Raw genomic sequence first — 27,188 nt, 5'->3', positions numbered from 1 at the left:
GGGCTGGAGATCACTTCATCAGGTGCTTCCAGGATTCCCTAAGACCCTGCCCCTGGGGAAGGGAGCAGTGATGTGTGCTATGAAAACCCTGAAGACCCTCTAATCTACCTGACTTGCTGGGGACTGGGATGAGGCTCCTCCCAACTGTCCCACTCCCATCCCTGTCCTGCTGAGTAGAATGGGGGTCCTCTCCACTCCCCACGAGCTTGGGGAGGAGCTATGTGCCAAGGAGTGATGCAGACAAAAGAAGGCCTGGGACTGGCAGTCCAGGAAGGGGTCTCGGGACGTTCAATCGGCTGGACAAGCGCTAACCTTGGATTTTCTGGGCATGAGGGATGGCGGAGTGTCGAGCAGTCGAGCGACCATCGCAGGAAAGGCCCAGCGGGCCTGCGGCGGGTCGGTGCAAACCCTTCCCCACGCACCCCGAGCGGCGCCACTGACCCGCGAGCCGCTGGTCACAGACACGGTTTAATGGGGGACAGACGGGCGGCGCTCAGTATTCCCAGAGCGCAACCCCAGCCGGCGCGTCCGCGTCCGCGCGCAGCAGCCCCGAGGCGCCGCCACGCAGGTACTTGCCGCTCCGGGCCCGGATGGCCAGGCGGCCGCGCTCCCGGAACTCGAACAGGAAGTCCTCGGCGCGCTCGCCGTCGCTGCACACGCTGCCGTGGCTGCCGGTGTGCCAGAACCCGCCGCCGCGGCCTGGGGTGGGGCAGAGAGGGCTTGACGGGCGGCTCGCTCCCCGATCTGGGCTGGGCACAGCCCCCACTCTCTCCGGCCCCCACCTCCCGCTGCTCCCCAGCCCCATCCCGCTTGCCCGCACCTCGGATCTGGTAGGCGCCGTCGCTGAAGCTCAGGTGGAACACGTCGTAAACCGAGCGGTTGGTGTCCAGCTGGTTGGAGCCACGTCGGTGGCAGACGAAGCCGTCCAGGCCGCGCAGGACCAGGATGGGCCGGTTGATAAGCTTGAGCGTGAACTCCTCGTCCTCCCCTGCTGGCGAGACAAGGGCTTGAGGGGCCTTCCCACAGCCGCGCGAGATCGCCAGGCCAGGACCGGCCCCGCTTGTGCGCCTGGATCTGCCCACCGCTTATGTGAGCCCTTGGTTCCCCAGAAGTGCAGCAGAGATCCGGGGGCTCTGGATCTGAGCCCCCACGTCAAGAGCAACGGGCTGGACCAGGGAGTACGACTCTTGTCGTAGACAGCAGCAGCTCCATGGGGAGGGAGAGGGCCCAACCCTGGGTGGAGACAGGGGCTGAGCTGGCACTGCCCCCAGGCAGAGCGCCCAGCCCCAGGCTCCCCGGGGCAGGAGGGGTGTGCTCACCCACAAAATCGCTGATGGCCGCCAGCTGCCCATTCTTCTTCATGCACACATAGCGCCCGTTACTGGCCTTGAGGGCCACCCGTCGGCCCCGCCACTCCATTTCAAACATGGTGTTCTCAGAACTGGAAGAAGCAGGTCAAGGTCCCCTCAGAGGAGCAGGACATGGGGACTCAGGGTCAGACCTCCCCCATCCCCTTCAAGTCCAGTACCACCCGCTCAAGGCACTTGACTTCCACTGCTACGCCCGCCACCATGAAGAGCTGCCCTGCACGCTAGCAGCCTTCTTCCCTGGTTGGGCGGCTACGTGGTCCCCATGGTTGAGGTGGAGGCGGTGATGCAGATGGTAGTGGAAATGGAGATGATGATGGTGGTGGTGATGGTGGAGGAGGTGGTGGTGACGGCAACGGAAGTGGTGTGTGTAAAGGAGGTGATGGTGGAGATGCAGGGGGTCACAGAGGTGAGGATGGCGCACTCACACTTGTGTAGCTGTGGCCTGGATGCCCCCGTGGGTGACCAGGGTCCAGTAGCCCCCAGTGCTGGAATAGAAGGTGCACTTCTTTGTCTCCTGGTCAATTTGCATCAAGAAGGTCTCGTGATCCAGTTCTTCATCTTGGTTGGCTGAGACATTGACCCCTGGAGGGAGGAGATGGGAAGCCCCTCACGCCTCACCCTGGGTGGGGTGGGGAGCAGAGGGATGGGAAGGCATGCTCTTGGGGCATCCCTGAAGTCAGCGGGGGTCTCTTCTAGAACCCTTTGGACTTGAGAAGATTTGGAGTTCTGCCCCAGCGCCATGCAGGCACATTGTGGACACACACACACCGCTTCCTGGAGGCCAGGTTCCCAACACAGCCCCAGGAGCCAGGCCCTTCCGTGCCACCAAATCCCCTGCCTCAGCTAATCAGCAGGTAATCTACTTGCTCCTGCTCTCTGGACCCAGGACTTACAGCAGCCTCTATTTATAACTCCTCTCTAAGCTGCCGGGTGGACACAGCAGGGTCCCTGTCCTTCCCTAGCATGGTTCAGGACACAGCGGGGGCCTGGGGTCTGCTCCTGGGCACTGAGCTGGGGCTGGCCCCCTGTCATCTCCTCAGCCCCTCATGCACATGTGTATGGTCTCCCAGGACCCCGGAGGGAGGGCAAAGCTACTTGGGACTCTGCTTGGGAGGGAGATGAATGATGAATGGGGCATCTATGACCAGGGTGGGGAAGAGCAGTCAGGCAGTGGGGTTTCCCTGGTATCTTCCCATAAACCACATCCTTGTTTCATCGCAACTGGCAGATCAGAGTTCCACTGAGGCAGAGCCCCAGCAGTTCCAGCAAGCAGAGCAGAAGGGAGTGGGGCATACCCCCACCAGGGCTGAAGGGTCAGGGCCATATCCTGTCCTGCCCCGCTCCCTGGGAAGGAAGTGGGGCAGCACGCAGGGCCCAGACTGGAGAGGGGGGGCCATGGCTTTGTCCTCTTTGTCCCCCAGACTGGAGTCTGTCTCCCTTCTTACACAGATCACTGATCAGATCCCAAGAAAGTGACCCCTTCTCCTTGCCAACCCCACCATCCCATCAGCAGTGCTGCACAAAGTGAGCTCCTGCTGCCCCCAGCCTGTGATCAGCAATAACAAGACAATGGCCTTGTTCTCCAGACGCTGGCCCGGGGGAGCAGTGGACAACAAAAATGGTATGTCCAGTGCCCACGACTGCTGGGGTTTTGGCCAGGGATGGCCTCCCTGAAGCAGGACCTGAGAAGGTGAGGGAGCCATCCGACAGGTACTAAAGGGAGGCGTGAAGCCAGGAGTCTGAGGCTGTGGCTTCAAGTTTTTCATCCCCATCTCTGAGGTCAAGCCTCTTGCTGTCCCCAGCATCACCTTCCACACACCCTCTCTAGATAGGATACAGCCCAGGGGCTCGGTCTCACACAGTTGGCTGCTCCTGGGACCCCGATCTTGCAGCATCAGGGTCTCATGGAGTCCTGGCTGGTGCCAGCAAAGAGTATGGACCCTACTGTCCCAGGAGGGATTGATCAAGTGGTGGATGTGTGAGCAAGAAGGGGTGTCTGAGAGCATTTACAGGAGACCTATTCTTACTCCTGCAAAGCCACAAGAAGAGCCAGTGCCCCTCTTCCCTTTGGACTTTGTTCTGTTTGGACGTGAGGTCTGGAATAGCAGCAGCCGTCTTGTAACCACAGGGGCACCAGTCTGAGGTCAGAGCTGTCCTGGGAGAGCAGTTCCTCAAAGAGGAAAGAGCAGAGGACTTTGGTGATGCCACTGAGCTGGATGTGGTGCCTGTTTGGGACCCCACCACCCCTGTGCCCGCAGACCTCTACTTAGGCGAGATATTAGTGTCCTCGTGGCTTAAGCCAATAAGCAGCCATTGTTACTTGCAGCAGCAAACACTGCTTGTTGGGCAGCCTGGCAGCAATGCCACATCAGTGAGGGCTGGCAGTGGACATAGCAGAAACAAGCAGACTCTGGCTGATGGAGGTTGGGAAAGAAAAAAAAAATCAACAGGAAAAGCCAATTTGCTCACAAACGCCCTGGCCTGGGGGAAGGAGACAAGTCTGGGGGCTACCTGGCCAGCAAAATGACAGGGACCAAGGGACCAGCAGCCCACTCTGCAGAAGCCACCACCCCAGCTGCCTGAAAACCTAGCGGCTCTATCCCCTGCTCCCTCAGCCTGAGATGCCACACTCTGCTTCCCTGAATCACTGGTTAGCAGTCAACATCGGAACATCTCAGGGCCAGGTCTGGTGCCCCCAGGCTTATGCAAGGAAAGCAGGGAGGTGAATGTAGGTACCTCTGGCCTCACAGTGGTGCTGGTGGGGAGGTGAATCTGTTCCTTTGTGCGGGAATTCCCCCATCAAAGGGATCGGGTCAGATGCAGGGTAATCCAAAGAATGAAAAATGGTTTATACGGCTACCATCCCCCCTCACCACCACCACCACCGTCATCTCCATCAGCACCAATACCATCACCATCAGCAGCAGGGCCACCGGCACCAGCTCTGTCACCATGGCACCCTTACCATCACCACCATCCACACTACCACTTGTCTCGCTCACAAGCTGAACGTGGACAAATGCTTTGTAGCCAGCATTTCCTTTGACTCACAGAGAAAGCTTTCCCCACTACTGCCCACCTTTTACTGGCAAACCAAGCATATGGGCCTTGGTCAAGGCCAGAAAGCAGTGTGGCCAGACAGTAGGACCTGTGACGGGAAAGACTGGGGCTGTCTGTCCTCCCTTACACCTCAGGGCCCAACCACACTCCACAAGGATTCAGGGGTGTTTGCTGAATGCCGGTCCCTACTCAGCACTGGCCTTGAAGATCCAAACGACAGGTAGGAGTCCCTAGAGCCACAGCTGGCCACCCCTCTATGTGCTCAGGGCTGGGACCAGGTGGTGGCAGTGAGCCGGGTCCGGGTACACCCACCCCTTCTGGGTGCACAGAGCCAGGAGTCCAGGCAGCATGGAGCCACTCTGGAACCTCACTTTCCTCGAGGGGAAGTAGGAGCTGCCCATGTTCACCCCATAGGCAGGTGATCATGTGTAGAAGGGCCCGCGGGTCACATGAAGCAGGTGACCAATGATCGGGGACCTGGGGGGAGCCACTCGACACCTGCTGAGCAGAGAGTGTCTTCCCACCAAGGAGTCCAGGCTCTGGAGGAGCCGCTTGCATCTCCCTGGACTGGAAGGCCCCCAGGATCCCGCCCCACTCCATTCCTGCTGCCTGCCCTCGCTGCCCTTGGCCATAGCCCCAATTTCCTTTAAAGTTCAGAAGTGGGGTGATAGAAGAAAAGGGGAAGGGCGGTCAGGGGGCAGCCTGGTGCGGATGGGGCCTGCCCTCCTGCCCCTCACCACAGCAAGCCTGGGCCTCAACCACCTCCACCTGGGCGCTGCCCATCCTGCGTTCAGCAGCTGTCCGGCGGGCCTGAGGCTCAGCAGGGACCCCATACCTGGCCTACGGCCCACTGTATTCTACAAGTGTATTCTCACCCCTCAACCCGGAGCCACTCACTACAGGACCCTACACACACACACACACACACACAGGCCCGCACCCCGTTACCTTGCCGCACGGACACGTAGCGGTGGTTGGCGGCCACCAGCACCACCTGTGGGTGACTCTCCTCCAGGTCGAAGAGCTCGTCCTTGCCAGGCCGTGTGTTGCGGCCCGCCCTGAGCGTGCCCGCGGGGCCCACAGGTGCCAGGTAGTGGCCATCGCAGTCCTTGAAGGCCAACTTGCCCGCCTTGAACTCAAGCGTGTAGCGGGCACGAGCCTCAGGCTCCCAGACGAGGCGGCCGTCGCTGCGCAGGTAGCGGCTGTCACAGGACTTGAGGCAGTACTGCCGGTTCTGGAAGATGAGCGTGACAAGCGCGTCCACACCCCATGGCGTATTGCTGTCCGCTGCGATCTCATCTTCCTGCGGGCATAGGTGTGCGTAGCGCCGCCGGCTCACGCTCAGCAGGTGGGCCTGCGGGTGGATGGCCAGGTGCACTGTCCACAGCTCAGCTGGGGTGATGGCCGTGGCGAAGCAGGACAGCTGGTCCTCGGTGCCACCAAAGAAGCGGCCGTGCGGTTCCGACTGCAGCACCCAGCGCCCGTCGGGCTGCGGCAGGACCAGGAAGCGGCAGTCACGACCCGGCCGCTCCGCCTCGCAGGCCACACGCCCGTCCTCCTCGGCCGACAGGTAACGGCCCAGGTGGCTGCTGCGAAACAGCACAGCAGTGCCCTCCCCTGGGTCCGGCTCCAGCACCCACATCTGCTTCCGCTTGAGGCTGGGTGCTGAGGCGTTGACCTTGAAGCCAAAGCTCTCGGCCGTCAGGTAGCGGTCAGTGTCATTGACGAGGCCAAACTGGATTTTCAGCACCTGGTGCAGGCCATTGGTAGGCATCTTCGGGCCTGGCTGAGGTCCCCGACGGGGGCCCAGGAAGCTCTCTCTGTGCTCACGGCCCCTGAGGTCCCCTAGAGGCCCGGCTCGTCTGGGTTGGCCCACGCCCCCCAGGCCCGGCTGGCGTCATGGACCCGCTGCCCTCTCAGATGCTGCCTCTGACCAGCAGTGGAGGGCCCAGGCAGCTCTTACATGGCCAGCGGGCAGCAGAGGGAGGGTGGGAGGGCGGATCAGAAGTGTGCCGGCTTAGGAACAGCCTTTCGTTACCCCAGCTTGGATTTCAGCCACTCCCGGACTGCCCAGGGGCCAGAGCCCGGGGCCGGCGGGGCTGGAGAGTGCCACTCGCCGCAGGGCTGACCACCTCTTTGTGCTCACTGGCGGCTGCCCGGCCCTGGCTCCGGCACTGTGCCCCACCCTCTGGATACCCACCCCCCAGTCTTGGCCTCTCTCCTTGCCCACCTCCGGGCCCCCAGACCCACTGCACAGACTCGCCAGCCCAGCCCAGCTCTTTCCCGGGGTAGAGAAAGCTGCCTGGTGGAAAACTTGCGTGTGGCCGCAACCCGATCGCAGCCCTCCACCCTCGGCCGCCAGATCCAGTTACCGCTTCTCTGATTCCTTGCTGCTACCTGGGCGGCTGTGACTGAGCCTTGCACTGTCCTCCTCAGCAGCCCCTGGGTCACAGCCTGCAGCCCCGAGTCTGGTGCTTCCCAAGGATGACCTGTAGCTGGGAAAGTGGCAGGCAGGGCTGTCAGTACCAGTGAGCGGGCCAGGCAACCCCCCCATCCTGGTACTCATGGCACCCAGATCCATGCCAGGTGTGAAGAGGCAGCTGCTCAGCCAGATTCACACTGGCCAGGCAGCCTGGCTTTGCCGGGCCCTGGGGGGAAGGGCCCTCGGTTTGGGCTGAGGTGGCAGCTGTGTGATGGAGACAGTCACGCCCAACTCGCGGGCTGCACAGCGAGAGGGTGACCTGGGAGCACACGTGTGGAGCAGGCGTCATCCTGGGCAGCATGAGGAGGTGGCAGGCCGCGGGACTTGGGGTCACAGGGCCAGGCTCGGACCCGACCCCTGTACCCTGAGCGACTCTCAGGGCCTATGAGGTTGCTCTGTCTGCCATGGGTGGGCTCTGGTGAAGCCAGCCTTGATGAATGGCCCTGGGGACCCCTGAACTGCCACTCACACTACATAGAGCGACTGGCCTGACTGTGGGTCCTTATGGGGTCCTTAATGGGCCGGGTCCCACTATCGCACAGAAGCAAAGCCTTCCCAGCAGAAGGATAAGGGTAGCAGGCTAGGAGAAGCCACAGCTGACTCCCTTGGACCCTGGTACCTCCCAGCTCAGTCTCTGGGGTCCCACCCTGTTGTACCTCCCCAAACCCTGAGCCTGTGGATGCTGTCTTAGGGGGCTGCGGTGGGCCTGCTCAGCTTCGCCCTGCCTGTCTGTCTCTTGCACCTGCCTCAGGGGCCAGGAGCCAAGTAGTGAAACCAGAGCCACCTGCCCTGGGCCCGGGCCAGCCTCGGTGTCTTCTTCCTCATCTCAGCATGTGACCCTCAGGCCTCCCTGGGGACCCGGAGTGGGAGCCACAGGGCACTTCCAGCCTTGGCCTCCTGAGTCTTGCTCTTGATGCTCCAGGCATCACCCCTCCATCCCTTTCAAGGCCATGTGAGGGTCCAACAGAATGAAGGGGCCTCAGGTTGGGCATGCGGAGGCCCCAGGAGGTGGGTGGGGCGGATGGGCACACGGCTCTGGAGTCGTTCCTCCATGTTCCCAATCCCGGGCAGTGACCTCCCCAGGCATGTGCAGACACTGAGCAGGAGACCAGGAGACCCGACCCCTTGCTTGAGGGGTTCACACTGGGGTTCAGGGAGATAGGTCTGCACACAAATCCCCATGACAGCATGGTGCATACTGAGCGAGGAACTGGTCTTGGCTAGTGTCGTCCACCTCTGTGGCCCACAGGTGTTTACGGGACACTGACTGACTAGGCTGTGTGCCAGGCACCCCATGGTAGGGAGATGCCATCTGGGGTTGCACCCCCTCCACAGAGATGATGCCCACATGAAATCCCCCCACGTTCCCAGGGGACTGCATTGCCCAGCGCTTGATGCCAGGGAAACGTCCTGGTTTGGGCGTACCAGCCGTGATGCTGTCCGCACTTCAGTTCCTGTGTGTATGGGCAGCCCGAGGGGCAGCTGTGGCCGTGGCCACCCCAGGCATGGGCACTGTTCTCTCCTTGCACTCCCAACTCCCAGCCAGCCTTCTGAAGGAGCCCAGCCGGGCCGATTAGCACGACGGCCTCATTAGCGCTGACTGGTGCTGGCAGGGCGCTCACAGGCATCACGTGCCCCGCGGGAGGAAGCCCAGCCACCAGGCGCTAAGCAGGCCTGGCTCCAGGCAGCCTCTCAGCAGCAGAGCCAGAAGTGCCGTGGCCTCTCAATTCTCAGGCCCCACAGCCCCAAGTGGGGGTAGGGTGGGGCTCCCCGGCACTGATCCAGGGGCATGAGCCGGGTGGCGTTTCAGGCCCCGGGGGCTGGGGGGTGGGCTCTGAGAGGCGGCCCTTCCAGCACAGGCTTCCTTGAAGGGAGGGGGATTGCACAGATGGTCCCTCCTCCCTCCCTTCCTCCCTCCCCCCATCAGGATCTCAGGGCCTCGCCCAGCTGCCTGCTAGGGTCATGGTTCCTTTCTGGATCCCCTGCAAGGCTCTGGCACACAGTAGGTACTTAATAACTGCCTGTGAATGTTTGATGTGGGGGTTCCTGTGTGATGGGCCCAGCATCTGCTGATAGGTGGGGCAGGATGCCTGCAAGTCTGGCCGTGTGTGTGTGTGTGTGTGTGTGTAAGTACACACAGGCAGGAATTGGGCAGAGTGAGCCACAGTCATCTGCTGGGTCAGCCCCAGCTTGGAGATGCTACTCTGGATCCCAGCCTCAGAACCCCCTCGGGGCTGCCCAGCAGGATGACCAGGCTGTGGGTGGCCTAAGGGAGTTTGTTTCAGGGGCTCCTCTCACACTGGGGCAGCATCCGCAGGCAATGGGGAGCACCCTTCCCACAGAACCCCATGCCCCCTGCCAGAACTTGTCCATACAGCCACCCACTTGGGGCACACAAATGTGCCCACCACTGCCTTGTCCAGCCTTCGCCCTGGGACATAAAAGGTCCTTGCCACTCTGGGAGCCCTATTCACTTGCCCTGCTCACTTCTGAACCTGACCCCATCCCTTCCCAGGGGTGGGGGCATGAACCCACCCTGAGCTGGCATCTGCAACCGGGACCAGGCCTGAGCACAGATGTCAGGCCGTCTAACACACCAACTTTAGTATGTTTGACTGGAGGAGGGCGCCATTTCCTGCAACGAGCCATGCCTCTGGCCCTGCCATCTGTGGATGGACACAGCCAGATGGGCCCTTCGGACCACAGCTGGCCCCGGAAGGTGGGAGTGGCCTCAGCTATCAGACGCCCCCAGCAGACAAGGCTGGGGCTGATCCTCGACCTCCTGCCCCCCTTAGTGTCCAGGTGGGACCAGGAGCAGAGAGGGCCTTAAAGCCCCCCAGACCTCTAACATTCACCCTGTAGCTCTCAGGAAACTGTTCCTTTCCTGGAATGCTGGGGATTGGGCAGTCCTAGCCATTTGGAGGGACCCCCTCCCACTCCCCCCAGCCATACCCCTCCGGGGCTACCAGGGAAAGCACCCCCACCTCTGCACGTCTAGACAGCCAGCCCTTGATGCTAGAGCCCAGCCTGGGTTCCTGCCAGCACGCTGCCTGCTGCCATGGCAACCAGAGCGTGCGCCAGGCTCGGTGCCCGGGCAACGCTGATGCTGGTGGTGTGAGCTGGCACAGGTGCTGTGTGTGTGCAGGCTGGGGGAGGGGGCCCTCCCTGCCTCAGCTGGCCTGGAGCCCTGGAAACTGGCCCAGGATAGGGGCAAGGGCAGCCCCACCGGCTAAGGAACCTCCACAGTCACACCTTTCCCAAATCAGGTCTGGACTCCCGGCGCTGAGCAACGGCAGAAGGGCCCGCAGGGCAGTGAGTCTGGGAATTACTCCTCACAGAGCAGATCGCTGACGCCTCACCCCAGAGCCTCAGCCCCAGGCCTTGGCCAGCTGCTGCCCTAGATGGTGTTCTCCCACCCCACCCTGGGCACACCATCCCTCCCATGCCAGGCCTCTGCCGTCTCTCCTTAACCCTCTGCCCCAGACTCCTCGGCCCCACAAGGTGAGGGCCGTCCTGGTGGTCCAGGTGCCGCTGGGCACAGCCCGAAGCCCTGATTTCCTCACTCCTGGGCTCATCATCTGCTTCTGGGGTCCAGCTCGGCAGGTGCCCAGGGCCTAGACTCCTGCATTGTTCCTGAAACAGGCCCACAGCTTGGTGTCCTCATGATTTTTTCATGGCGGAGCTCTCTGCTGCCCCGCAGTTCCACTTACACGGGCGGGCGGGGGACTAGGTTGGTTTACTGGAGGCCTGCTGGCGGTTTAGGGTGACAGCTCCCCTCAGCAGGGCAGAAGGAGGGGGCGCCCACATCTCAGACTGCACCGTCTGGGCAAACACTGGGGGTGCCCGGCCTGCTCCACCCACCACCATCTCTCAAGACCTCTCACCTCCCCCACCGACCCCTCCTCCCAAGACCCTCATCTACACACACACACACACACACACACACGCACACACGCACACACACACATGTACATGCACCCACACACACACACCATCTCGGCAGTTCCACTTTAAGCAGAGACCTACTGGCTGGGCTGGGGAGACCCCCACTTGGGGCTGTCAGGGTGCGAAGTTGGTGAATCTCCTAGTTTTTGTCTCTTGTAAAGCCATAAGGTGAGGGGCTGGGGAGAGTAGGAGATGAGGGCTATATCTGGCAGGAGGGGGAGGGAGAGACCAGAGGCCTCCAGGCTCCAGCAAGGCCAAAAGTTTCCAAAGGGACCACAAGGACAAGATTGAGGGCAATGACCACTGGGCAATCTTCCAGCACCCACACCTCAGGACCTTTGCACATTCTTGGGATAAGAGGAGCACTCATATTATCCTAGTGAGTCCCGGCTGTATGGGACTGAGTGAGGACCAGGTCAGCTTCATCAAAATATGACTGCCTACTGCCCACCTGGGTTTCCAGACACACCAGTGCCTAAGGTGTGTCAATACTTGGCATGGACAGTCAGGAGCTCACAATTCTGCAGGTGACCACAGAAGCCTCTGCCCAGACTCTGCCTGGGTGCACCTTCACACAAAAACACACACAGATGCCTGTACACACACACACACACACAGACACCCAGTTCAGTTCAGTTCAGTTCAGTCGATCAGTTGTGTCTGACTCTTTGTGACCCCATGGACTGCAGCACGCCAGGCCTCCCTGTCCATCACCAACTCCCAGAGCTTGCTCAAACTCATGTCCATCAAGTTGGTGATGCCATCCAACCATCTCATCCTCTGTCGTCCCCGTCTCCTCCTGCCCTCAATCTTTCCCAGCATCAGGGGCTTTTCAAATGAGTCAGTTCTTCATGTCAGGTGGCCAAAGTATTGGAGTTTGAGCTTCAGCATCAGTCCTTCCAATGAATATTCAGGACTGATTTCCTTTGGATGGACTGGTTGGATCTCCCTGCAGTCCAAGGAACTCAAGAGTATTCTCCAACACCACAATTCAAAAGCATCAATTCTTTTGTGCTCAGCTTTCTTTACAGTTCAACTCTCACATCCATACATGACTACTGGAAAAACCATAGGTTTGACTAGACAGACCTTTGTTGGCAAAGTAATGTCTCTGCTTTTTAATATGCTATCTAGGTTGGTCATAGCTTTTCTTCCAGGAGCAAGCATCTTTTAATTTCATGGCTGCAGTCACCATCTGCAGTGATTTGGGAGCCCAAAAATAAAGTCTCTCGTTGTTTCCATTGTTTCCCCATCTATTTGACATGAAATGATGGACCAGATGCCATGATCTTGGTTTTCTGAATGTTGAGTTTTAAGCCAGCTTTTTCACTCTTCTCTTTCACTTTCATCAAGAGGCTCTTTAGTTCTTCACTTTCTGCCATAAGGATGGTATCATCTGCGTATCTAAGGTTATTGATATTTCTCCTGGCAATCTTTTTTTTTTTTCTCCTGGCAATCTTGATTCCAGCTTGTGCTTCTTCCAGCCCAGCATTTCACATGATGTACTCTGCATATAAGTTAAATAAGCAGGGTGAAAATATACAGCCTTGACGTACTCCTTTTCCTATTTGGAACCAGTCTATTGTTCCATGTCCAGTTCTAACTGTTGCTTCTTGACCTGCATACAGATTTCTCAGGAGGCAGGTCAGGTGGTCTGGTATTCCCATCTCTTGAAGAATTTTCCACAGTTTGTTGTGATCCACACAGTCAAAGGCTTTGCTGGAGTCAACAAAGCAGAAGTAGACATTTTTCTGGAACTCTTTTGCTTTTTCAATGATCCAACAAATGTTGGCAATTTGATCTCTGGTTCCTCTGCCTTTTCTAAAACCAGCTTGAACATCTGGAAGTTCACGGTTCACATACTGTTGAAGCCTGACTTGGAGAATTTTAAGCATTACTTCGCTAGTGTGTGAGATGAGTGCAATTGCGCAGTAGTTTGAGCATTCTTTGGCATTGCCTTTCTTTGGGACTGGAATGAAAACTGACCTTTTCCAGTCCTGTGGTCACTGCTGAGTTTCCCAAATTTGCTGGCATATTGAGTGCAACACTTTCACAGCATCATCTTTTAGGATTTGAAATAGCTCAACTGGAATTCCATGACCTCCACTACCTTTGTTCATAGTGATGCTTCCTAAGGCCCACCTGACTTCACATTCCAGAATGTCTAGCTCTAGGTGACTGATCACACCATCGTGGTTATCTGGGTTATGAAGATGTTTTTTGTATAGTTCTGCTGTGAATTCTTGCCACATCTTTGTAATATCTTCTGCTTCTGTTTAGGTCCATACCATTTCTGTCCTTTATTGTGCCCATCTTTGCATGAAATGTTCCATTGGTATCTCTAATCTTCTTGAAGAGATCTCTAGACTTTCTCATCTATTGTTTCCCTCTATTTCTTTGCATTGATCGCTGAGGAAGGCTTTCTTATCTCTCCTCGCTATTCTTTGGAACTCTGCATTCAGATGGGGGTATCTTTCCTTTTCTCCTTTGCCTTTACATTCTCTTCTTTTCTCAGCCAAACACCCATGCCAAGCCCAAATCTATCTGCAGAGGCTCAGGCCATCATGAAAGAATCAGACACTTCATGTCCAACAATCACAGGCACTTATTAAGTACCTACTGTGTGCCAGAAACCTTGCTGGGGATCCAAAATGGACTAAGCTCCATCTCTGACTTCTGGGCCAAAACAGAAATGGTTCATTGCCTGGTCCTACAGTCAAACAGGCTCTGCACATGGGCACCTTCATCAAATGGTTCCCATGGGGACCATGCCAAGCCACTCAGCTTGAGGCATTAGTGCTGGTCTGCTTCTGATAAAAATCTTCTCACCTATAGGTGATATGCTATAAATGGTACAGAGAACAGGAGTGAGGCTCTGGGGATTAAGTGTGTCATAAGTTAGGATAACTAAATGCAATGCAGATCTTGGATTAGGTCAGGAAAAAATTCTGTGTAGGACATTATTGGGACAACTGTCATCACTGAAATTCAGACTGCAGATTAGATAAACTGTGTCATATTGATGTGAAACTGCCTGATTTTGGTTGCTGTACTGTGGTTATATAAGACAATGTCCCTGTTCTTAGGGAAAAGACACTGAAATATTAAGGAGTAAAGGTCAGAATGTCTGAGACCAACTCCCAAATGGTTTAGAAATTAAAAGAGAAAAATAAAAAGAAAATAAGACAAGTGTGACAAATGGTAAAAAAAATTAGTGCATCTTAAAGTGTCTCAAAAAAATTTTTTTAAACCATAATAACTAATTTTAAATCCACTGTAGGACTTCCTTGGAGGTCTAGTGGTTAAGAATTCACGCTTCCACTGCAGGGGGCATGGGTTCAATCCCTGGTCAGGGAACTAAGATCCACATGCTGCACTGTGTAACTAAAATAAATAAATAAAATTAAATTCCACTGCAGGGTCAGAACAAGTTGAAAATCATTACAGGAAGTTAAAAAAATATAAAGAGATAGAAGGAAAAATAGGATGATTAAAAGATTCAACCAGGAGGTATGACCAGCCTATTAATAGAAAACCCCAAACCAAAGAACAGAAAAAATAAAACAGGATAGAGGGAAAATATGAAAGAAATAACATGAGAAAATTCCGAAGAACTGAAGGACATTGAGGGCCTAGGGCTTAGTAATGGTCAAGACAAGAATGAGAAGTCTTCAGTACTGGTACCCCAGAAATCTCAGATCAGCTGGAAAAAAAGGGGGAAAGCCTAAATTCTTGTGCATGCATGCTAAGCTACTTCAGTCGTGTCCTACTCTTTGCTACCCACCAGGAGCCTACCTCCCAGGCTCCTCTGTTCATGGGATTCTCCAAGCAAGAATACTGGAGTGGGTTGCCATGCCCTCCTCCAGGGGATCTTCCTGATCCAGGAATCAAACCCATGTTTCTTAGTCTCCTGCATTGGCGGGAGGTTCTTTACCACTAGCGCCACCTGGGAAGCCCAACAAACTCTTGTGGAGAAACACAAAAAACCATGGACTCTGGGTTGGGGCTCAAATGACAACCATATCCCAAGAGCAGTAGTAGGAAGAGCCAGGGAGTCAAGTCTTCAATGCCTGAGGGAACATAGCACTTCCCTGGCCATCCAGTGGAATAGAGTCCATCCTTTCACTCAGGGGGTGTGGGCTTGATCCCTAGTCAGGGAACTAGGGCTTCCCAGGTGGTAAAGAACACCCTTGCCAATACAGGAGATATAAGAGATGCGGGTTCGATCCCTGATTCGGGAAGATCCCCTGGAGGACGTCATGGCAAACCACTCTAGTATTATAGGGCTTCCCTTGTGGCTCAGGTGGTAAAGAATCTGCCTGCTATATGGGAGACCTGGGTTTGATCTCTGGATTGGGAAGATCCCTTGCAGAAGGGAATGGCAACCCACTCCAGTATTCTTGCCTGGAGAATTCCGTGGACAGAGGAGCCTGGCAGATACAGTCCATGGGGTTACAAAGAATCAGATACGACTGAGCAACTAACAGGGAAATAAGATCCTGCATGCTGAACATTCATCCAAAAAATCCGAGGGAACATTTTCATCTTGAAACTCCCTCCCTTGTTCCCAGGTAGGTAAGACACAGGCACCTGCAGATATGCCAACTTGCTCCTACTTACAGGCCCTAGGCCTGCCCCTTCCCAGCCCCACACTCAGTCTGTGTCTGGGCAAAGTAGGGAAGAAAATGCTGTGGGCAGGAGTGGGTCTGTGAGCCTGCTCAGTACTGCTAACCCTGGCTGACTCCTGTGGGTCAGGGCTGCTCCTGGGGGCTGGCTCCGAGACAATTCACTCACACAGGCCCTGGTGGACACACAGGTAGGGTGACTCACCTGTCACCCAGGGAGGCAGAGGTGCCGCTCTGGCCACCTGCCCATGGGCATCCTCTGTCCTTTCCCAGGAATGACCTGACCCCAATCTGGCTCTCTCTGCCCCCTGCCTATCAACTTTCAGGGAGACCTCATGAGTCTGCCCTCAACTCCCTACCCACCCACCCACCCCAGGGCGTTCTGGGTCTTGTTGCCCTGGCGTGGCACTCCAGGTTCCCTAGAGGCTGCACCTCCACCAGCTCCCACTCCCACATTCCTGGGGCTAACCCAACCCCAAATGACCTAGCCCCCCAGCTGACAGCCCTTGCATAGCTTCTAGAGAAGTGGTTTGAACACACACCCCTTCGGCCCCCAACCCAGGCCTGCCCATGCCAGCAGGATGTGTGTAGTTGGGGGAGGGGCTCAGAGTCCCACCCCTCAAATCATGCTGTGCGTCCTCAAACCAACCTCGGCCTCTCTGAGCCTCCTCCTCCTCTCTGAACTGGTTATCTATGGCCATCTGCCCAGGTGGTCTAGCTGCTGAAATAACCCAGCGTGTCCGGTGAGCAGACGGTATGGCAGCTGCCATCTAAACCAGCTGTGTATCCAACAGACACACTCAGGCCCAGGGTCTGCTCTAGCTTTGGGATCCCTCTGTGGGTGCTGTCTGCTCCCTGAACAGAAGGTACAGGGACATAGGGGTGGGCTGGCCCTGCCTCCTGAGTGGTGGCCCTGGCCCTCCCTTCTTCTGTTGCCCTGGGTACAGGCTGACCCCAATCCCACCTTGTCTCCCTGCGTCAGTACGGACTGAAGTCACCGGCCACTCCCAAGCCACTCCCTGTCACCCTTGGGCGGCAGTGACTCAGCGGCCACCGACAGCGACCTCCCCAGCCCGGGTCAGTGGCTGCCGGTGTTGTGCGGGAGGCCCCGGCCAGCCCGGTGGAGGGTTAGGGTGGGGCTGACAGGTGCGGCCCCGACTCGCCCAGTCCTCGCCCGACCCGGGGCACTTTGCCGCGATAGCGGGATCCACCTGGCGGCCCACCTGGGAATGACAGTGGCCTGTTTTAGAGCTGGACGCTCCGGGCCGCCGCGACCGGCCAGAGCGCCATCTCCTGGCCCAAGCCTCCAAACTCGCTGCTTACAGGGGATGACCCGCACCCAGCCCGTGCCTGATCTGGAGAGGTGCGTGTTGCCTGCGGGCACTGGCGCCCACCTCCCCAGTCTGCAGGGCCATGCGTGCAGTGCCCTGCCCGCAACCCGTTGCGGAGATGCGGGTTGAGCGGTGAACGGGCGGTCCCAGATCTGAAACCCGCTAACAGAGGGGGCGCAGAATGGCCGTGGGTGGCAGGGCGCCCCAGGCTTCCGGACCCAGTTGGCGCTGCTTCAGAGGCAGCCTCTTCCGCACTCTCTCCGCCGCCCGCTGGACCTAGCTTCTCCCGGGACTCCGGCGCTGACCCCAAAGGGCCCAGGGAAAGCCGGTGCTGGGGCTGGGGTCAGGCTCCCGGAGGTGGAAGCGAGCCGGGGGACGGGGAGGCGCGCGCTAGGACTCGAGGCCTGGGACCCGCCCCGGGACCAAATTAGGAAAAGCTACCCTAGGCCCCGCCAGCGAGTCCGGAGTGGGCGGGGCCGGGCTCTATAGGCCCCGCCCCCGGAGCGCAGCTTCCCCGGGAAGTCCGAGCCCGGGAATGTGGGTGCGGCGAAGGCCCGGGTGACCCGTCCGGAACCGACTCGACCTCGGCCCTGACCTCGCCCCGCACCACTCTGCTCACCCCAGCTGCAGCCTTTGGAGTAGTAGCGGGGAGCAGACAGCATCAGAGCAGAGGCCTCCTCCCTGTGTTTTGCCCTGATCCGCCTCCCCGTCTTACGTGTGGCGCCAGGTGTCCCGGGGGTGGGGACACCTGTCGCGACAGTCCTGACCTAGTCCAACTCAAGAGAATTCGGCTGGCTGGGCGAGCCCCCCGCAGCCTGGGGCCAGAACGAGAGGTGCAGGAGGTGGGCCCCACCCTTGTTGCCGACAGCCCCATGCGCCTACCAGCTGCATTACTGGATGAGGGTTCCTGGGGATAGTCAGGCCTTGGGTGGGTCTCCTTTCCCTCTCAGCTCTAGAGTCATATTCTGAGCAGCCGCTCCCCTGTCCCTCTTCTGACTCTCAGGGAAGGCCCTTCCCTCTGGCAGGGCTGTCTGGAAACCCTCTACCTCTATTCCTTCTTCCCTCCCAAGTATAAGGGGACACCAGCTGCACCTTGCCTCAGAAGAACCACACTCTGGGGCCAAGGGCAGGGACAAACTGAATAACAAGCATTCAGGTGGGAGGTGGGGACTTGTCCCAACGCCAGGGGATGACCTGGAGGCCTGCAGAGGCAGCAGCCAATGGGAAAATCTTTCTGGGCAGATGCTGGTCCTGGGCTGGAGGGCTGTGAGTGGGAGGTGTGTGAGGTGAGGGGGTGGAGGGGTCAATCAGAGCTTGCCATGAGAGCCCCCAGCAACAGGGTAAGGGGCTGAATTTCTATTTCAAGGCAGTGGGTGGCAAGGGGGGCAGGGTGATGGGTTTGTAGCATTAATTGGAGGGAAGCAGAAGGCTGGCAGCTGGACTGGACAGACACAGGACCAGGATGTGCAGAGTGCTATGGTCTGGCAGGCACCCGGGTTTCTGTCTTTAGCCACATGCTGAGGTAGGGCTATCATGAAGCAGCTGGAAGCCCAGAATTCTGGGTATAATCCTTGGTTCCTTTTGGCAATCTCTGGACACAGCTCACCAAGAGTAAGAACTGTGCACACATGATAAGCCCTAACCAAAGAGAGCAGGGTCCACACGGGTGGGCAAAGTGTGCTCTTGGCATGTGTGCAAGCAAAGGTGAAAAGCAGACTGTGACCACTTCTGGGCCTCTGTGCCAGGCCAGCAGGCTGCTCAGTGGTGTAGAGAGCGCTGTCACTGGCCCCGGAGGCCCAGGTCAGTGAGGCCTGGGGATGCGCCGTTGGAAGCAGAGTGCGGAGACTGCTGCTCCAGAGAATCTCAGGTCTGACACGTGGAGGTGCTGACTGAGTACCTCTTACTCATCAAAGAAAACTGAATGCCTGGGGACATCGAGGCCAGAGGTCTGGAAAACCTCAGTAGTGAGGCTTGGGGAAAGTTCACTGGGCCATCCAGGGGCATCCTGTCCCCACACCTATGTCCAGTGCAGGAGGGCCACCAGGCTCAGAGCCTCTGGTGGGTCAAACATCACTCACATCACTGGCCCATCTTCTTTACAGAAATTGAGACCCAGAACTCAGGTCCTGACTCCCAGCCCAGTACTCTTCCAAGGGCCCCCTCGGTTCCCATTGCATCATAGTGAGATGGGAAGCTTCCAGAAACTCCAGTGGGGCCTGTCTAAAAGATACCTGGAGCTCTCCACTGCCAGAGCAGTGAAGCTCTGGCCTGGGTATCTCTGTGTACCTGACCCCCTAACTTCATGGGGGGGTACACCCTGTGACCCTGTTTACCTGCCTCATGCAGCAATGACTGGATGACACATGAAGAGGCCTGGCCCAGTGCATCCTGGCACAGGACAAATGGCAGGGATGAGCATACAGCACCTGAAAATTCACCAACGCCTGAGTACCCAAGCATTTGGCCACCATGGAGGCTCCACAGGGCTTGGGGCTGCAGCCCCAGGCTCCTGGGGTGCCTTGGGACAGCTGGACTTTGCGTGCCTGTCTATAAAGTGCCAGCAGAACAAATCCCTCTAGACACCTAGACCAGAGACAGAAGTATGTGGTCTGACTCTGTTTATTGATCTGAAACTTAGAGGTAGGCAGGCCAAGCCAGCAGAACCTGACTTTGTTTACCAGGGCAGTTTGGGGACCCTTGTTCCAAACAGACAGAACCACTCCAGGGGCTGTGCCTGCCGCCGTGGGAGCCAGCCCAGCACCCTGGAGAAGGCCTTATGTGATAGAACAGTCATCTTGCGTTTGACCCACAAGCCCAGGAGAATACGACAGTGAGCTGAGGGTAGGGAAACTTTGTGGTTTTCCTTGGATTTTTTTTTTTTTTTTTTTGCCATACTGTGGCACACAGAACTTCCCTACATGTCCTGTCCAGGGATTGAACTTGTGCCCCCTTCAGTGGAAGCACAGAGTCTTAACCACTGGACCACCAGGAAAATCCTCCTTGGCATTTTAAAAATTAAGTCCTTTTATGAGATAATTTTAGACTGACACAAACGCCCCAAAGTCAGTATTAGTATTTCTGCAGACTTTCCGCCTGGTTTCCCCTAACGTTAACATCTTACACAAGTCATGGTACGGCTGTCGTACTGAAATTGACTGGTACTTAATTCATTAAACTTCAGACTTGGCTCAGATTTCACCGGTTCTTCCACTACTGTCTTTTTTTCCCTTCCTGTTCGAGGATCCAACTCAGAATCCCACGTTGCGTTTGGGGGGAGGGGAAAGAAAGGCATTCCTGGCAGGTGGAGTGGCAGAGGCAAAAGCAGAAAGGGGGACTCATTACCAAGTCCCTAGGCTGCCTGCCTGGCAAGTAACTGGCTAGTGGGAGATGATGAGAGGCGGGAGGCAGGGATGGGGTGATGGGCCGCAGGTCAGGCTACCAGGTGCAGAGATGACCCTGGATCCTGCAAAGGATCCCTGGAGGCTGGAGCTGGGAGACTGACAGGCTGGTGTGGCTGTCAGAGGGAAAAATAAAGAAAGACCCTGAGCTGGGGTTGCCTGGCAGTGCCCCAGGGCTGGGGAGGCCTGGGGCTAAGTCAGTCAGGCCACACTTCCTTGCAAGGGGATGCCACCTCCCTGCACCAGTGTCTTCTCTGCCGTTATATGGCCGCAAGATGAAACGAGACGCAGCAAGCACACGATAAATCCACCAAACCCAGCACCGAATTAAAAAAAAAAAAAAAAAAATCACATCATTTCTCTGACCACCCTCCATCCTCACGATGGAAGGACACACCCGCTTCTGGGCAGAAGTGCAGCTGCCGTCTCTCGCTCCTCCCAGGGCCTCCCTGCTCACCCGAGCCAGGGGCTGCCACATTCGTGCGGTCCCCTCCCAAGGGATTCCTGGGCCCCTCCATCTTGAGGGAGGAGGGGCGGCCTTGTGCTTCCATTAGCACAGCCCTGAGATGACCTTGGGCGAGGCCTCACACTGCCAGTTGCAAAACAGAAAAATCACAGCACAGAATGCGGCGTTCCCCAAGCCCCCTGCGCAGGGTTTGGAGGTCTCTCTCTTTGTGGGGCTCGGTCCCTGGACCCGCAGCATCCACTTACTGCTGGTTCCGGGTGGGGGTGCTTCCCAGGCGAGGGGTCGCCCCCTCCACACCCTAGCCAAACCTCCAGCTTCGCTTCCCCACCCCCCATCCCCGCCCGCGCCACCTGACCTCTGGGGACACGCGCACCCCACCCTTCGCTCTCGCGGCCGGGTGTGACGCGGGGCGGCGGGGTCTCCCGGACCCGCGGACAGGGTGGGAGCGGCGGCGGCGTGCCCCCCCCTCCCCGCCCCGTCCTCTCGAAGGCAGCCGGGGCCTCCTTGCCCCCGCCCCGGCCGCCCGCCACCGCCCCTTTGTCTCGCCGGCCAATCCGCGGCCTCCTTGACTAAATAAGGCGAGGAGCGCGCCCAGAGCCCCTAGTCCGTTACTTCCGCCCCCCGCCAGGCCGGTGACTCAGGGCCGGCGGCGGGCGGGGACAGGGCTGCCCGGGCTGCGGCCTCCCGGGCGGCGGGCGGGGCTCCGGCGGCGCCGAAATGGCCAAATATGGCCGCACTGCGCGCCGCCGCCCCCCACCTGCGCACCTGCGGCCGCACCTTGACCCCCCCTCCCCCCGCCCCGCGCCGGGTGACACAGCCGCGGAAGTGGAAGCTGCTCCCCCAGCTCATCCCACCCCGCGCCAGGCCGGCTGAGAGTGCCCCTGCCCCTCCGCCGCTGGCCGGCCCTGCGGGTGGGGGTCTGGCTGCCTAGGGTGGGAGCCCCCGGGAACCCAGGCCGGGTCCCACTTCCCCCCACGACTCCTTGACTTGTGCATCCAGCGCCCTTGCAAAGTGGGGAAGATGGCAGCGGGGGGTGGGGTGGGGAAGGGGACAGAGTTTCAACGGCCTCCGCCCCCTCCCCATCTGTCCTACGAAGCAGCCCGGGCGCACCAGACAAAGGAGTGCCGGAGGGAACTGGAGTCCGGGGAGGGGAGGCCCCCGCAGACGAGAGAGCCTGAGTGGAATGCGGGTAGGCGGACACTGGGCGCGACGCCTTGGACGATACTGGAAACTTCCCACTTGCCATGTGTGACATCTTGGGACCCCCCCCCTCCCGCCAAGTACTGCAGTCATCTTCACACACTCCCCCACCTGGGGATTGAAGGCCCCGTGGTTGTGCCCAGGGGCGCCTGTAAGGGTGGGTTTTTCTGGAGGGAGACAGCCCCAGGTTCTCCCTTGGGTGGAGCACACACCTGATGGACAGCAGCCTTGCCCTGTGCCCTTGCAAAGTCTTGGGAGTCGGGAACCCAGCTAGGCCTGGCAGCAAGGGTGGCCACAGGTATGGCTTTGGCATCTGGGTGACTGCAGTCCGCAGGTGAGCTGGGCACCTGCTTTACCTGCCTAGCGCAAAGGTAGATATGGACATCAGCTAGACACCAGACCTTGCCCAGCTCTTTGGGGCGCTCGGCCCCGCCCCCCATCAGATGCCAGCCAGAGCACCTGGACATTGGACGAGTCCCCAGACTCACTCTGCCTGGCACCATTGCCATCCCTCTTTGGCCACTGCTCTTCCCTATGTCTCCCGTGATGTTTTCATTCATTACTGAGCAATCCTGAAGCTTACAAGTCCAAGGAAACCATGATACCTAGTTCCCTCTGGACATAACCCAAATACTGGCGGGCAGAGGGGGTCATCAGGACCCTGCCAGAGGTGACAAGTCTTCAATGCCAGCTCCTGGGAGAAAGGGCGCGCCCTGGACCCGGGAAAACCACAGCCCCAGGGCAGCAGGGTCCAACAGTGGGACACAAGTGACCGACTGTACGCACGCACAGACACACACACACACACAACTTAAACAGAAGAGAGGGTGCCACCTTCAAGTTTAGAGGAGGAGTTGACCGTTTAGGCAGTCAAGACTTCTTCCCTGCCTCAGTTTCCCTACAACGCTCAAAGGTCATTAAAATGAAACAAAGCTCCAGCCCCTCCCCAGAGGGGACGGGGTGACCCCAAACCCAGAGTGGAGCCCCCGCCTGGGGACAATCGGGCCTGCGGTTTGAGGGGCAGGATGCGTTGGGTGTGGTAGAATCGGGCCAGTCTCTGTACAGTCAGGGACCACGGTGCCCCAACTCCGACGCTGAGGCCTACGCGATCCTGGCTGCGGTGGGGGAAAAGCGGCTCCTTCCCATCCAGACAGGGTCGAGGTCACGGCTCCCCAGGACCGCCTTGGAACACCGGGCCCACAGTGCCGCAAGGGAGGCCGGCCGGGACCACCACCCTCCCGGGACCACTACCCTCCCCTCCCCCAGCCCGGTGCCGGGAACCCCCCCTTGATGGCCTGCAGAGACTAGGGGAAGATTAAAGGGGGCGCGGGGAGGAAAGCCCACCGGCGCGGCCAGGCCGCGGGTACACACCCTGCTCCGGGTGCCGCCCAGCCCCGGGCCAGGCAGTTTCGGGGTGCAGCCGGGCCCTCCCCCACGGCGCGCGACAGTCCCGGGGCGGGGCCCCCAGGTCAGCTCCCGGCCTCCTATGCGACCACCCCTGCAGCCCCCCGGGGGCGCCCACCCATCCCACCCGCGCGCCGGTCAGCGCGGGGTCCCATTCTGGGGGTCTCGGGCGCCCGGGGGCAGCGCGGGCGGGGCGGTTGGGGGCGGTGCGGGCGGGGGGCGGGACCGGGCGCGGGGCCCCACGTGCCCCTCTCGGGCGGGCCAATGGGCGCCCGGCGTTCGGAAAGATCGCCATATATGGACATGTTCTGGGGCCGCGCGCGCCGCCGGTCCGCGCGCGCGCCCCGCTTCGCTTAAATACCGGCGGGGGAGGCCGCGGACGGTCTCACTCGCCGCAGCCGGCTCGTGTTCCGTGTCCTCCCGCGCTTCTTTGCTCGCTCTTCCGCACCCCGCGGCCCGTCTCCTCCATCGGTAAGCGACCAGGCCTAGGCGGCCTGTCCGGGTATCCGGGCCCTCGCACCCCTTCGCAGTTCCTCTTTCTACTCCCGGCCCTAGAGGCCTGGCCACCTCGACCCCGGGAACAAAGGGTGGTCGTGTGGGGCGGGGTGGGGTAAGTGGGCTGGGACGCGCCCCAGCTGGTTCGCGGAGGGCGCAGCGGGTGTGCTGCTGGGGGAGGGGGCAGGGCGAGTCCGGGCGGCAGTATTGAGAGCCCCCAGTCTTCTTTCCGCGGAACGACGTGGGAGGGGGCGTTACATAAAAGCCGGCTCCGGTTCCAGGCGGTTACTCTGCAGCCGGGTCGGGGGGAGGTGGAACGCCTCGCGGGGAGGGCCATTGCCGGGGCCGTTCTCTGAGCGTCAGGGCGCGCCTGAGTTGGTCTCATCTTTGAATAGATCGCCATGGAAGAAGAAATTGCCGCCCTCGTCATCGACAATGGTTCTGGCATGTGCAAAGCTGGCTTTGCTGGGGATGACGCCCCCCGGGCCGTGTTCCCGTCCATCGTTGGGCGTCCCCGACACCAGGGCGTCATGGTGGGCATGGGGCAGAAGGACAGCTACGTGGGCGACGAGGCCCAGAGCAAGCGTGGCATCCTGACCCTTAAGTACCCCATCGAGCACGGCATCGTCACCAACTGGGACGACATGGAGAAGATCTGGCACCACACCTTCTACAACGAGCTGCGTGTGGCCCCCGAGGAGCACCCCGTGCTGCTGACGGAGGCCCCTCTGAACCCCAAGGCCAACCGTGAGAAGATGACCCAGGTAAGCACAGCCGGGTGGGTTGAGCCATTTCACCTATTTCGCTAGTCATTTCATGTTCAGTTTTGTTTTCTGAAATTCAAGTATTTCTTTCAATATTTCCAGGGTTCTGTTCTTCTCCTGGCATTTCCTTCCTGAAGTCTCAAGGTTTCTTATTTGTGTTTCTGCTTGCTTCCTTTTCTTTTCTCCACACATCACATTTGTGGCATGCTGGCATGGTGTGAGAGCATGGGGTGGCCCTGAGTCCCTTCCTTTGAGTAAAGAAGCCTTTTGTCTCCTGCAGATCATGTTCGAGACGTTCAACACTCCTGCCATGTATGTGGCCATCCAGGCTGTGCTGTCTCTGTACGCCTCTGGCCGCACCACTGGCATTGTCATGGACTCTGGGGACGGGGTCACCCACACGGTGCCCATCTACGAGGGGTACGCCCTCCCCCACGCCATCCTGCGTCTGGACCTGGCTGGCCGGGACCTGACAGACTACCTCATGAAGATCCTCACGGAACGTGGTTACAGCTTTACCACCACAGCCGAGCGGGAAATTGTGCGTGACATCAAGGAGAAGCTGTGCTACGTCGCCCTGGACTTCGAGCAGGAGATGGCTACTGCTGCATCCTCCTCCTCCTTGGAGAAGAGCTATGAGCTGCCCGATGGTCAGGTGATCACCATTGGCAATGAGCGGTTCCGGTGTCCCGAGGCGCTCTTCCAGCCGTCCTTCCTGGGTAGGTGTCTGGCGGGCAGCATGAGTGACCTCCCTCTGAGGCTGCCGAGGGTCAAGGTGCTTTTCACCTTGAACGTGCAATTTCTGAGGGTGAGTTTTGTCCCTTAGGTATGGAGTCCTGTGGCATCCATGAGACCACCTTCAACTCCATCATGAAGTGTGACGTGGACATCCGAAAGGACCTGTATGCCAACACAGTGCTGTCTGGTGGGACCACCATGTACCCTGGCATCGCTGACAGGATGCAGAAGGAGATCACCGCTCTGGCTCCAAGCACGATGAAGATCAAGGTGAGGCAGAGGCGGCTGTGGCCTTGGGCCCAGGGGCCTTGCGGCTAAGATGGTGCTACCTGCTAAAGCCCCATTCTTGTCGTTTCAGATCATTGCTCCTCCCGAGCGCAAGTACTCGGTGTGGATCGGAGGCTCCATCCTGGCCTCCCTGTCCACCTTCCAGCAGATGTGGATCAGCAAGCAGGAGTATGACGAGTCTGGCCCCTCCATTGTCCACCGCAAATGCTTCTAAATGGACTGCGAGCAGATGCGTAGCATTTGCTGCATGAGTTAATTCAGAAGTATAAATTTGCCGTGGCAAATGTATACACCTCATGCTAGCCTCATGAAACTGGAATAAGCCTTTGAAAAGAAATTTGTCCTTGAAGCTTGTATCTGATATCAGCACTGGATTGTAGAACTTGTTGCTGATTTTGACCTTGTATTCAAGTTAACTCTTACCTTGGTATATGTTTAATACCCTGTGCATATCTTTGATTTAAACCCCTAGTTATATGCGGCTCTCTCACCTCGAGCTGAGGTGAGAATGTTTATGGAAGAGAAATCCAATGGCTTGATAAGAATCTGGGAGACTGTGAGTCTCTCAGTCTGTGCAGGGTATTAATGTGTCAGAGCTGCCTATTCCAGGATTTCTCTAGAGGCTGGCAAGAGTCCTGAAACAGTTGTCATTTCTGTCTTGGCCGGTCTTACACGGGGTTGGGAAGGTCCAAGCCGTAGGACCTGCTTTCCTTTCTTACTGAAGATTTCCCACCAGAGCACTGTTCTGGTTACTTGCCTTGAGTTGGAAACAGTTTGCATTCACACCTGTAAATTTATTCATCCTTTTAATTTATGTAAGGTTTTTGTACGCAATTCTCAATTCTTTTAAGAGATGACAACAGACTTTGATTTTCTACTGTCATGTGAGAACATTAGGCCCCAGCAACGCGTCATTGTGAGGAAATAAAAGTGCTGCAGTAAACCGATCGGTGCCTGTGTTCATCAGTGGGGAGCGGTGGGCTGTGTGCGGGTGTCAAATTAGGCAACAGAAACTGATTTCTCCAAAACCAGAGGTGAACAGAGGTCCCGTGAGCATCTAGAGTCTGCGTCAGGTTGAGCTTCCAGGGAAAAGGAAAGCTTGAGTGGGACTAACCCCCAAGGGGGCTGGGAGGAGGGTGGCATCTTACACTTGGTGTCTTTGGCATAAAGATGTGCTGCCATAGAAGCACAAAGGGCGTGGCTTTCTCAGCACACAGGTAGTGGGCGGGTGGCGGTGCACTCTGGTCAGTGAAGCAACCATGGGGTTGATGAGAGCCGGATTGATGAGCTGTGGAACCTTCAGTCTGCTGATAAGGGTCACCTGGTAGGGGGAACTTGACTCAGGCTCCAGCCCCAAAGCTTTCCCTAAGGGCAGGCAGAGTCTTCCACAGCTATTTCAGGTTTTCAAATTTGGCAGGTTGGGTCAGACCTAAACTTCACTAGATTGAAAAAGCTTTTAAGGGTATGGAAGAACACGGTTTAGGTATCGAGATTGCATTCCTCAGCTGTTGGGAAGCAAGTTTCACCTGCGGGGGCTGGTAGTGCTTTCTAGTTTAACCTTGTGGTTGGGGTGGGGCTTCCAGGTCCAGGGGAGGGAGGCCTTGTTAGACTGGGTCAGGAGC

At 58.1% G+C, this 27,188-nt stretch overlaps 2 protein-coding genes and 1 pseudogene across 3 annotated transcripts; 1 reads left to right on the top strand and 2 right to left on the bottom strand.

The window, feature by feature from the left end:
* Nucleotides 1-455: 455 nt before the first annotated feature.
* FSCN2 (fascin actin-bundling protein 2, retinal) lies at nt 456-6,925 on the bottom strand. Its single transcript, XM_086356558.1, has 5 exons — nt 5,379-6,925; nt 1,796-1,952; nt 1,320-1,441; nt 821-988; nt 456-699 (listed from the first exon to the last, which is right to left on the bottom strand). Exons 1-5 carry the CDS (start codon nt 6,202-6,204, stop codon nt 494-496), a joined length of 1,479 nt encoding a protein of 492 aa, XP_086212684.1. The 5' UTR covers nt 6,205-6,925; the 3' UTR covers nt 456-493.
* A 12,489-nt stretch (nt 6,926-19,414) lies between these two features.
* LOC147351231 (uncharacterized) lies at nt 19,415-23,010 on the bottom strand (annotated as a pseudogene). The gene has a single exon (XR_015147323.1). The product of XR_015147323.1 is annotated as an uncharacterized LOC147351231 (transcript).
* Nucleotides 23,011-23,662: 652 nt separating this feature from the next.
* Nucleotides 23,663-26,513, top strand: ACTG1 (actin gamma 1). The gene is made up of 5 exons (XM_086356560.1): nt 23,663-23,752; nt 24,172-24,540; nt 24,821-25,259; nt 25,367-25,548; nt 25,637-26,513. The coding sequence occupies exons 2-5, from the start codon at nt 24,178-24,180 to the stop codon at nt 25,778-25,780; spliced, it is 1,128 nt and encodes a 375-aa protein (XP_086212686.1). The 5' UTR covers nt 23,663-23,752; nt 24,172-24,177; the 3' UTR covers nt 25,781-26,513.
* The last annotated feature ends 675 nt before the right edge of the window (nt 26,514-27,188 follow it).

The sequence above is a fragment of the Bos grunniens genome, chromosome 19, assembly GCF_055505025.1.
Source record: "Bos grunniens cultivar Pamir isolate PY7600 chromosome 19, Bosgru_T2T1.0, whole genome shotgun sequence".
Lineage (NCBI taxonomy): Eukaryota > Metazoa > Chordata > Mammalia > Artiodactyla > Bovidae > Bos > Bos grunniens.
This window is presented reverse-complemented; position numbering and strand designations above follow the sequence as displayed.

Coding starts and splice junctions, on each gene's coding strand:
- ACTG1 (XM_086356560.1), top strand. CDS start 24,178: ATGGAAGAAGAAATTGCCGCCCTCGTCATCGACAATGGTTCTGGCATG. Junction 25,260..25,366: donor CTTCCAGCCGTCCTTCCTGG/GTAGGTGTCTGG, acceptor TTTGTCCCTTAG/GTATGGAGTCCTGTGGCATC. Junction 25,549..25,636: donor CAAGCACGATGAAGATCAAG/GTGAGGCAGAGG, acceptor TTGTCGTTTCAG/ATCATTGCTCCTCCCGAGCG.
- FSCN2 (XM_086356558.1), bottom strand. CDS start 6,204: ATGCCTACCAATGGCCTGCACCAGGTGCTGAAAATCCAGTTTGGCCTC. Junction 1,953..5,378: donor CTACGTGTCCGTGCGGCAAG/GTAACGGGGTGC, acceptor TCCTCCCTCCAG/GGGTCAATGTCTCAGCCAAC. Junction 1,442..1,795: donor CAGGCCACAGCTACACAAGT/GTGAGTGCGCCA, acceptor TGCTTCTTCCAG/TTCTGAGAACACCATGTTTG.